Genomic DNA, 12,616 nt, shown 5'->3' on the forward strand with positions numbered 1-12,616 from the left:
TGTAGCGCTCCCAGTCACAGTGGTGCAGTACAATCCTATGAGTGCAGTGATCTTCTCATAGGTCAGTCTCTGTCCCAGGCTGTATGTCAGTGCATTTGGAGACATGTAACATGTTCCAAAAGGTGAACTTTCTTACATTCTTACATTCTTTTTTAAGGGAAAGTAAATTAATTTATGGTCATTAAAAATATAAATGTTTATATAAAAATCTTCATTTTACAGACAAAGAATTATTACTGAGTGCACCCTAGCAGTGAGTTAAAAAAGCTTGCTTGTCTTTCTAATAAACTTGCTCAGAGCTGCCTGCATGATTGTTGGCAGCCCGAGTAAAACTGAGTAGGCGTCCAATTTCTGCTTGAGTAAGAGGGGGTTGTCACTTACTTAAGCAGTAACAATGTTACAATGTTATTTCTTTGTACAACCTGTGGATGTCATCTTATTTCATTAATGGAAAAGATAGCAAGTCAAAAAAAAAAGTTTCAATCATAATATTTTTTTTTTTTTAAGACATAGTAGTAAATGTAACAGATAATAGGTTTTATTTGCTGAGTAATAAAGATGTAAGAAAAATTAACATTACCTGCAAATTTGACATGAAATTTGTTCTCTGGTTTCAATATCTGAACATACAAAGGGCAATTTGGAGCAAAATCTTTCACTGCCCAGGCCCTTAATATTGTTTGATGATCCTAAATAGCAAACAAATATTAGCACATGTTCATTAAAAGCAATTTATTATTAAAGCAAACTCCACAGCATTAAAGGCTTTAAAAAATGCACAAATAATATTAACATTGTAAAACATGAAGGTATCCCCACACTGTCTCAGATTTGTTGCAAATATGACAAATATGTATATACAGTATATATATATATATATATATATATATATATATATATACATAAATACACAGTATATACACATGTATTATTGCTCCATATGCAGTTGGGTTGTTTCCCCGAAAATAAGACCGGGTCTTATATTAATTTTGGCACCAAAATACACAGTAGGGCTTATTTTTGGGGTAGGTCTTATGTGTATTGTGCTGTCTTTTTCCCCTCCCTGCCTATCAGGAATCCCATGTGTGAACCTAGTAAAAGTGTTTGTAAAATCCTAGAATCCACTCTGTTACTGTTTTATATAATGTCCAGGGTGTTTCTGTAATATAATAGTGTGAAATACCTTTGGTACAGCGCCGCTCGGCGCTCAGCTGATCTCCTGCTCTGCTCTCCTTCTCTTCTCATAGCTTTTCAGCGGGGGATGTCAGCCCCTTCCCTCTGCAGTGTTCAGAGCGGGTCACAGAAGCACCGAGTATTATATTATAATAGTGTGAAATACCTTCAGTACAGTGCCGCTCGGCGCTCAGCTGATCTCCTGCTGCTGTCCTTCTCTTCTCCCCCCGCTGACAGCTGGGGGTCACGGAAGGTGCTGTAACTAAGGTATTTCTCACAATTATAATATAATACACAGCGCTTCCGTGACCCGCTCTGAACACTGCAGAGGGAAGGGGCTGAGATCCCCAGGTGACAGCTATAAGAAGAGAAGGAAGAGCAGTGGGAGATCAGCTGAGTGCCGAGCGGGGCTGTAACTAAGGTATTTCACGCTATTATATTGCAGAAACTGGACATTATATAAAACAGTAATAGAGTGGATTCTAGAATTTTACAAACACTAAACTAGGGCTTATTTTTAGGGTAGGGCTTATATTGCAGCCCTCCCCGAAAATAACAGTATGTCTTATTTTTGGGGTAGGTCTTATTTTTGGGAAAACAAAGTATGACTTTGGATACAAATTGCTGCCCATGGCATTCATTTTGTTTGTGAGCTTCCAAAACTGATTGGCTATCAAAATCAAAAAATCATCACACAGTAGTACATAAATGTATACACAGTCACCTCCCCCTCTCAGATGTCTGTATCGGTTATAACGTTTATGAACACTGTATCAATATTAATCAATGCAGACTTTAGGAGGAAATGCTGCCTGATTGAATGGCAGCCTAAAAGGGGTTCAGTGTGTAGAAAATTGACAGTTTTCTCTGTGATAGACACAAACAGAAAAATGAGGTACATTTCTAGTGTTGTCTAGAATTTGCCTTAAGGTATTTCTTGTCTTGTCTAGAATTTGCCTTTAGGTTCCACCCTCCTTTTTTCCCCATAGCTAATTATTATAACAGTGGCAAACCCTAAAGGACACAGAGAACTGGTATCCAGTACAAATCAAAGCCAAGTTTGATCAGAATGAACAAATTAATCACTATGTACCCACACTTCCATAATGTATACCAACTTCTACTTTGTTCATCATCCTATGACAGAAGACATTACATGGGAAAACGTGGATGAAATGGCAAAAATACACCACTAGATAGGCAGGATTCTTTACAGAAGCTGCCCCGCCAAAGGAAGTAGATGTATTGACGTAAACAAAATATATTACCACATTATGTTGCGCAAAGAATTACAGTTTAGAGGACAGGAATGTAAAGTGAGACCAGGTTCTCCACTACTCCCAATGCCAAGGAGAAGATGCCAGTAGAAATAGGGAGGCTTATGTGCTACCTATCTGCATCCCCACGGGGGGCAAGCAGCTGGTCCTTCTAACATGTATACTGGTTTTAGGGGTTCAAAGGATTCCTAAAAATAATTTTGGTGTTAGTTTAGGGCCAAAAAAGCTAAATGGTGAAGGGAGGCTGATTCTTTTCTGTGTAGTTTTTAACATTTAAATCATTTAACATTAACATTTTGCAGCTAAACTACAACAATCAAACCCATGATGCCTAATATTTTTAAATATTTGCTTACTAATGTTCACTAGGTTGGACTATAAATAATGTTTTGACAGCTAGTTGTCAGTTAATACTAACTTTAGAAAGACAAATTATCATTAGTGCATGAAATTACAGAAAATTCTAGATAGAAAGCATCAAATCCTGGGATTGTCCTTGGAAATCTCAATTATTTGAGTGGTCAAATAATTTGGTCTCTGGTTTTATGACAAAGTAACAATTTAGCACATTTTTTTCCTAGGATTGTAACATATTTCTTTTTCAAAGTTTTAAAACTCATCAAAATAATTATGTTCATGCATATGGATATTGACAAATGTATTTGTTTTGTCCTCTGTGATACCTGAAACTGCTCATATAGCACACCACAACTCTTATACCTAGGCTTATTGTAGGGCTATATTGTAGAGAATATACACTCACTGGCCACTTTATTAGGTGCACCTGTTTAACTGCTTGGTAACATAAATTGCTAATCAGCCAATCCCAAGGCAGCAACTCAATGCATTTAGGCATCTAGACATGGTGATGACTTGCTGAAATTCAAACCGAGCATCAGAATGGGGAAGAAAGAGGATTTATGTGGCTTTGAACATGGTAAGATTGTTGGTGCCAGATGAGCTGGCCTGAGTATTTTAAAAACTGCTGATCTACTGGGATTTTCAGGCACAGCCATCTCTAGGGTTTACAGAGAGTGGTCTGAAAAAGAAAAAATATCCAGTGAGCAGCAGTTGTGTAGATGAAAATGCCTTGTTGATGTCAGAGGTCAGAGGAGTATGGGCAGACTGGTTTGAGATGTTAGAAGGGCAACAGTAAGTCAAATAACCACTCGTTACAACCAAGGTATGCAGAATACCATCTCTGAATGCACAACACATCAAACCTTGAAGTAGATGGGCTACAGCAGCAGAAGACCATGTCGGGTGCCACTCTTATCAGCTAAGAACAGGAAATTGAAGCTACAGTTTGCACAGGCTCACCAAATTTAAACAAAATAAGATGTTTCCTGGTCAGATAAGTCTCAATTTCAGCTGTGACATTCAGATGGTAGAGTCAGAATTTGGCATAAACAACATGAAAGCATGGATCCATCCTGTCTTGTATCAACGGTTTAGGCTGGTGGTTGTAGTATAATGGTGTGGGAGATATTTCCTTTGCACACTTTTGGCCCCTTAGTACCAATTGAGCATTGTTTAAACGCCACAGCCTACATGAGTATTGTTGCTAAATATATCCATCCCTTTATGACTACAGTGTAACCATCTTCTTAAGGCTATTTCTAGCAGGATAATGCACCATGTCACAAAGCTTAAATCCTCATAAACTGGAACACGACAATGAGTTAGTTCACTGTACTCTATGGTCTCCACAGTCACCAGATTTTAATCCAATAGAGCACCTTTGGGATGTGGTGGAACAGGACATTTGCATTATAGATATTATCAACCTGAACCAAAATCTCTGAGGAATATTTTCAACACATTGTTGAATCTATACCACAAAGATTTAAAGCAGTAGTAAACCGCTGAAAAAAAAAAAAAAACACAAAAAAATAAAAACCTGCAAGACAATAGCATAATGTGTTAGTATGCTTCGCATACTAGCACATTATGAAATACTTACCTTAGAACGAAGCCCCCACAGCGGCACTCGGTCACCGCTGTGGGGGCTAGTGTGTTCCCCCAACGTTTCTTCTGGGTTCGTGGGCTCCGGGGTTCCAAGTGGCCAGAGGACGTTCCTTTCCGGCAAGGAGCTCTGAATTAGAGCCCTGCGCGGGACTGTTTTATTAAACCCGAACCCGCCAACACGCGCTGAATGTATGTTCCACTCCCGCCCGCACCTGCAATGTTTGTGTTCCACTCCCACCCGCACACGCAATGTTTGTGTCCACCTCTGCCTGCACCCGCAAAGTTTGTGTCCACCTCTGCCAGCACCCGCAATGTTTGTGTCCACCTCTGCCCGCACCCGCAATGTTTGTGTCCACCTCTGCCCGCACCCGCAATGTTTGTGTCCACTCCTGCGTTTTTGCCCTATACACGCCGTATAAGACTACCCCCTCTTCTGAGGCAACACCATTTCATAACATCAGTGGAGCCATCACGTCCCTATTGAATATTTTAGCCCGCTGGATGTGCCCTAATATGTACTGTAGCTTCTGCTACATAAAGAACTTCTCTATTAATAGTTTAGCCCGCTGGATGTGTATACAGTAAGCTTTGGCTACTTACAGAACGTCCCTGTGCTGTAATACTCTATGTACCACGCTGAGCCAATCACGGCAAGCTGTGTATTCGATTATTGCATACAAAGCCTGCTCGGATTGGCAAAGGCTATATAAGCCCGCCTCTCTAACTCAGCTAATCCAAGCAGGCTTTGTATGCATTAATAGAATACACTGCTTGCCATGATTGGCTCAGCACCGTACATAGAGTATTACAGCACAGGGACGTTCTGTAGGTTGCCAAAGGTACTGTATGCACATCCAGTGGGCTAACGTTTTTAATAGGGATGTTCTTTAACTAGCTGAAGCTACAGTACCTGGCGTATAAGACGACCCCCAATTTTTGGAGTATATTTTTTTATTATAAAAATAGTCGTCTTATACGCCAGAAAATACGTTAAACCAAATTGCACCGTTCCCCGCGGGTACCTGCGGGTCTCCGCAAAATGTTTTCACCGCCCACTCCCGCCCGCAGCAGAGGTAAAACTGCCCGCTCCCGCAAGATTTGCATTGGGTCCCGCGGGAGCCCAAACCCAATGCAGCCCTCTACTCTGAAGTTCCTGCATGATACGCCAGAACCTTCAGAGCGCATGTACCGCTGATATCAGGGTGCAGGGTGAATATCTCCCAAACCGTGCAGGTTTAGGAAATATTAATTTCACCTACAGGTAAGTCTTTACATAGGCTTACATGTGGGTAAAAATCACCAAGCGGGATATACAACTGCTTTAAAGCAGTTTTGCCTTAAAGCAGTTATACTGGGTTGTACTAGCAAGATGTACCTAATAAAGTGGCCGGTAAGTGTATGTATACAGTACATTGATTACAAAACAAAAACTGTGGGTTGGTCACCATATAAATTAAATGTGGTTTATCTGTCACTAATTCTACTTACAGCTGCTGTCCTGTCCTCTTCACATCTGCTGCTCAATATAAAGCATGCTTCTGCATCATCCATCCTAAGAACAGAAAGCACAGAATGAGCTGAAAAAGAGAGTAAAAGACTAATCTAGGCAAACAGGTCTTTACAGAGTCTTTTCATAAGCTGAGGTAGAGTAATATATGGAAGGGGAAATAAGGGCTAGAGAGCTGAAGCTTTTTCCATAAAACGTTATCCAGTACTGAAACTTGAGGAAAGGGGGGGAGGGGAATAAAAAAGGGGATAAAATAGATAATAACAGCTGGCAAGTATAATATGTAGGTATGGTCATACAGATCCAAATGTAATATCACTATAGCCAGTTGAAAATTGTAGATACAGGGTAACATAGGATAAAAAGGGGGAAAAATGGGACTTTGAATGAGGTGTGTGAACATGATAGGTGGTTTAGCAAGATAATAAAGGCGGTCTCACATGATGTAAAAAATGATTTAATACAAATTATAGTACACAGTTACATATAAAAAAATATGGAATGACATTGTGGCACTCTATCTAGCTCACGTTTCCACATTCGATCACTTACTTTTACTCTCCACACCAAATGCACATTTCCTATTATCCCACTTTGGTTTTAGTTTTTATTATCAGCACTACCCCTTTGGGTTTTATGTGATTATTTTTTTCACCCCTTTTTTTACCCTATTCCTATTTCACTTTTCGGTTTCTGGTACTTATTGAACAGATATATACTACCTTGTCTTATCTGTTTCAAGCCCTGATACACCTTTTTCTTTCTCTTTCCTTTTTCTTCCCATTACACCCATATGTAGCACCACGATATTCCTTTATGAACAACTATTTATGAATATTTTGTTCACTGTAATTCTTTATTCTTTTACCTTGTATACAGATCTTATCTTGTTGCTACACTGGTTGGTTCATACATCACCTCTCTTCAACCCACACTCATCATTGGTTGTGCAACGTATCCCACCTAGCCCGCCTACCCGTGTGTGCCCTCAGCTTCCGGGGGGGATTTCATTAGGGGGCCTTTGACACTTTCAAATACCATACATCATCTGGCTGCTATGTAAGTTGGCATCAAGTCTTTTGGTGATCTTGGGTGTTTCTTTCCCCTTCCCCATTTTTCTCTATGACTACTCCAATGTTTCATTCAATCTTTAGATCATTATCATGCATCATGCTGACGAAATGGCGTATTGGGTCCACGAAACATGTTGAGTCTATGATGCTGTGATATTATCAATTATTTTTCTACTACACGACTATTGGATCTACCCTTACCATGATTACAATTTATTACCTTATTTATCTGTTGGTATTATATCTTGTTGGTCTTGTGAATGTTTAATTGGGAACTCCCCTATTTAGCTTTTGCTTTTGATGATGTATTTATTTATGCTCTATTATTATGTATTTGATGTACCATTTACCAACTTGCCACGATGTCATTCCATATTTTTTATATGTAACTGTGTACTATAATTTGTATTAAATCATTTTTTACATCATGTGAGACCCGCCTTTATTATCTTGCTAAACCACCTATCATGTTCACACACCTCATTCAAAGTCCCATTTTTCCCCCTTTTTATCCTATGTTACCCTGTATCTACAATTTTCAACTGGCTATAGTGATATTACATTTGGATCTGTATGACCATACCTACATATTATACTTGCCAGCTGTTATTATCTATTTTATCCCGTTTCTATTCCCCTCCCCCCCTTTCCTCATTATTTACAGGGATGGAAGCATTTTTTCTGAGATGGACAAACGCTTCATTTAAAGTCCCATCAATCATTTTTTATACAGTACTGAAACTTGTTAATCTTCTTACTCACTGACTAACTATAGAGAAATAAGAGGATGTGTAGTCCAAAATTGGTCCAAATGCTTTTTACTTGTTAAACTCCAAGTGCAAATAGTACAAAACACATTTCAGCAGTAAAGCAATGTTTCAAATGACCATGTTCTTTTATATATATATATATATATATATATATATATATATATATATATATATATATATATATATATATATATAATGGGCTTCTTTTTTTTACAGCAGGAACACGGGGCAACGCAATCCTGGCACTTCCAGCACTGAATGTATATAATGACAAGGAGTGCTGAGGTGGGCTGGAGGGTCTAGTCATGCTGGCCATTAAGAGATATATTGTCACTGGGGGATTTATTTTTGCAGGGGGTCTATTGTTACTGGGGGGGGGGGGTAAATCGCATGTTGCTGGGGGGATTAGTTATCGCTGGGAGTGGTCTGCTGTCAAGGGAGGAGTCTACTATTGCTGGCTACTGGAGGGTCAATTGATTCTGGTTGTGGGGAGATTTGTTGTTGCTTCCGGGGGTCCATTTATTTTTGGGGGGTGGGGGGTGGTATTTTGTTGCAAGTGGCCCTTTGTTACTGGGGGGGGGGATCTATTTCACTGATTTTCTTGGTATCATTACCAAATCCCATACAAAGTGCTTAGAACCACAAATGTTACTTGGTTCTGCATTCTCTAAATGGGACGCTACTAGGAGGTTGGTAGGGATGGAACCAAGGAAGAGTGCTCGGAGGTAGGGGTGGAAACAAGGGGTGACTTGGAAAGGGGGAGTTCTGCACCTATTCTCTAAGAAAAAAAGCACTGTATATATAAATATATATATATATTTATATATATATATATATATATATATATATATATATATATATATACTGTTTATATACACACACACAGTATGTGAAAATTTGTTTGTGGTAAGCATCGAGGTGAGTTTGATCCACAACCAGTTCACAGTTCGACAAACTGACTGTGTCGCAAACACTGACTTCAGGGACCTTTTCTGCCCACATTCACCCTGTTATTTGTCATTATTATATTTATTTTTCTAATACATTTTTGAGGACCTGTTTTCTTGTATTTGCGCTGAAGACTATTCCTGGTTTGTTTGATTCAGAACTATGCATGTTAATTGAAAATGCTGCGTAAATTGGCCTCTGTTCCATGTACTCCAATGTAGGAGCCAGTCTGTCTGCTAATGGGGTCCCCTGCTATTGTCTGAAGGAGTTGTGTGTTTTTACTTGTGATAATGTGTAATGTACCTTGTGATCTTGGGGCCAGGCAGCCTGACCTGGAGTGAGATCCTGATTAAACAAAGCATTGTCTAGGTGTGTATTCCCATTCACCTATGGTTTCTTTCTGGTGGCTAATTTGACTAACTGTTGGAGGTTCCTATGATGGGATTAGCAATGAGTCAGCTCTACCTCATTATCTAAACCAGTGTGTGATGTTTTGGGTAAATATTTGGGTTATTGGTGACTGACCTACTTTTCAAGTGTATAAAAAGCCTGTATTCTTGTTCAATATACAGTTTCAAAGTACCAGATGGGAGGAAGCGGTATACTGTAGGTAAGCACCAAAGCAGGGTGCTGGATGGTTCCGTTACATTCTGGATTTGGCAAGTTTGCCAAGCTGAACCTCCAACTGATACAGCAAGAAATTGGTCAATTAGTGACAGTGTCCTTACTACCTTTAAGTGAAAGATTCCTGCAAATTTTGTTTCAATCTTTGTTCAATAATATCATCCAGGATTCCCAGCTGCGATGTTCATATTACCAGAGCAGCTAAAGAACTGTCATTTAGCAATGTTGGGCATTGCTCATCATGATTGATGTTGGATCTACATCACTGGATGACATAATTGATATTGGATTTATATCAAGGGACATTGTTTGTTTATTTATTTATTTACTTTTATAACAAAAACTTTTTCTATGGTACCTGTATTTTATTCCATTTCTATTTTCTTTTTTTTTTGTGAATGTTTTACATAGTTACATAGTTAATCAGGTTGAGAAAAGACAAAGTCCGACCAATTAAAGGGAAAAAACATCATACAATCCCATATACACAATCCTATACCCACCATTGATCCAGAGGAAGGCAAAAAACACCAGCAAAGCATGATCCAATTTGCTCCAGCAGGGGAAAAAATCCTTCCTGATCCCCTGAGAGGCAAACAGATATTCCCTGGATCAACTTTCGCTATCAGCTTTACCTATAAATGTTAGTATCCCTCAGATCTAGAGCAACTGCACTTGCAATGCACTTGAAGTGCACTTGCAGGTACACTTGCAGTGCACAGACCATTTAGTAAATCAAACTCACTCTATTGCTGTGGCAGTGATCATGTACAATGTCTGGCTGCTTCGATATCACTGTATGTCAGTGCCGCCAGTTATTGTCTCTGATCACCACTACACTAATACAATGTCACTGGACTGGTGCTGCCAGTCACAGCAGTGTTCCCAACCACAGTCAGTGTCCCTAATCACCCCCGCATCAGTCACAGTGTACCTGATCACTGCCACACCACTCGTAGTCTTCCTAATCAATTCCACCCCACTCACATTGTCACTATTTACTATCAGACCACTCACAGTGTCCCTAATCACTGCCACAACAGTCACTGTTTCTCTGATCATTGCCACAGGACTCAGTGTCACTAATCACTGCCACACTACTCACAGTATGCCTAATTACTGCCACACCAGTCACAGTGTCCCCAATCACTTCCACACCAGTCACAGTGTCCCTAGCCACCCTCACAAAATGTACAATGTTCCTAATACCCGCCACACCAGTCACAGTGTCCCTGATTATTGCCACACCAATCACAGTGTCTCTAATCACCACTGCACCAGTCTCACTGTCCCTGATCACAGCCACACCAGTCATAATGTCACTATAAATACTTGTTCACATATGTGATGCTCTAAAGAGCCATCTGTATTTGAATCTGTGTTTGTATCACCTCCTCACCACCTGCTGTTTTCCTTGAACCCCACACAAGCACCCCCATTCACTTGAATAAGTTGCAATAAGCAGGGGTGCAGGGTGTATAATGTCTGCCACAGTTGTGAAGAAAATATCGCAGCTGCAGCATGTGTACACCCCCTGCAATTGTCTCTGCAGTTAAAGGGGGTAGCTGTTGAGGGATGGTAAAACTTCAGCTTAATTGCAAGGATTTACCACCCCCCAACACTCACATGTGAAAAATCCCTGATAGTGTAGTCAGTCCCAGTGTCTTTGATCACCACCACATCAGTCACAGTGTTGCCAGACCAGTGTAACCAGATCAGCGTTTCTAATTGCCATCACACCAGACCAGTATAGCCAGAAACAGTTTTCCTTATCACAGCCACACTAGTCCTAGTGTCTCCAGACCAGTGTTAGCCAGCAACTGTGTCCCTTATTGTTGCCAAACCAGTCCCAGTGTCACCAAACTAGTGTAAGTCAGCAGCAGTGTTCCTGATTGCTGCCACACCAGTCCTCATTGTTGCCTTGCAGTGTAAGCCATCAACACTGTTTATGATCACCGCTGCACAAGTTCCACTATCTCGAGACCAGTGCAGCCAGCAACAGTGTTTCTGATCACTGCTACACCAGTGCAGTGTTGCCTCTTTTTTTAAGCCACCTCTACGTGACCAGGCTGTGAAAGAGTTTTAAACATGTGGTATCACCATCGCCATACTCAGAAGGAGTGTGAAGGTTGAGCAGAATCTGTTTTTTAGGTATAATTCTTGGTATGTCTGTGCTGTGTGTTAGAAATATCTTATTCATTGCCATTTTGCGTAAATATATATATATATATATATATATATATATATATATATATATATATATATATATATATATATATTTATATATTTATTTATTTTTCAAAAAATTGTGGTAACAAAAAGACATTTTTGAAAGACTCATTATGTCTTTCATAAATTAGCCTGGAGTTTTGTCATTATGTAAATATTTCTCCTGTCTTGGCATTTCGGGGACTCAGGAAACATGAAAGGTAGTCAGAAAATTAGACACACAGGATAGATAGATAGATAGATAGATAGATAGATAGATAGATAGATAGATAGATAGATAGATAGATAGATAGATAGATAGATAGATAGATAGATAGATAGATAGATAGATAGATAGATAGATAGATAGATAGATAGATAGATAGATAGATAGATAGATAGATAGATAGATAGATAGATAGATAGATAGATAGATAGATAGATAGATAGATAGATAGATAGATAGATAGATAGATAGATAGATAGATAGATAGATAGATAGATAGATAGATAGATAGATAGATAGATAGATAGATAGATATGGCAATGGTTATCTGCATAGGCACCATCATACCTAAAATTACAGATAGAGGTAAAAAAAAAATCCTTAAGTATGGGACTTTAAGGTGCATGACAATACAATAGAAATGCAATACTGTTGAAATTCTATCAATTTATTCCATATAAAAACAATAAAAATATAACATATTTCACCCAACGTGGCTTCTCTACAAACATATAATACATGGAAATTCTACAATTTTGTTGCACAGTTTATTGTTACTCCTCCCATCCAACTATATACTACTTGACTGCTTTGCTATTGCTAAAACTCAGTAGTATGTCATTTCAGAATGGCTCTTGTAGGGGGGATTTGAATGACTTTATTACAGCATGTTTTGTGGATCCCAAATATCCCACTCCTTCAGGTTTTGTGAAACTTCAGTGCATTGTCACAAATACTTGAATGAGGAACCTGGGGACCCCACCAACCACACCAAACATCTCCCTGGGAGAAAGGCCAACTAATAACACACAAGAGACCTAAATAGTATCCCCTTATTAAAG

General features: G+C 39.2%; 1 protein-coding gene across 4 annotated transcripts in view; it reads right to left on the reverse strand.

The window, feature by feature from the left end:
* The window catches only part of LOC309561721 (potassium channel subfamily T member 2), a 1,381,641-nt gene that overhangs the window by 695,595 nt on the left and 673,430 nt on the right, over window positions 1-12,616 (reverse strand). For all 4 annotated transcript variants that reach the window (XM_082265711.1, XM_082265712.1, XM_082265710.1 and 1 more), the window contains 2 exons: window positions 5,907-5,970; window positions 581-689 (listed from right to left, as the gene is read on the reverse strand). In XM_082265711.1, the coding sequence (XP_082121837.1) occupies window positions 581-689; window positions 5,907-5,970 (173 nt within the window). The remainder of the gene's footprint in view (window positions 1-580; window positions 690-5,906; window positions 5,971-12,616) is intronic.

Source organism: Pelophylax lessonae (genome assembly GCF_965119305.1).
Source record: "Pelophylax lessonae genome assembly, chromosome: 8".
NCBI classification, from domain to species: domain Eukaryota; kingdom Metazoa; phylum Chordata; class Amphibia; order Anura; family Ranidae; genus Pelophylax; species Pelophylax lessonae.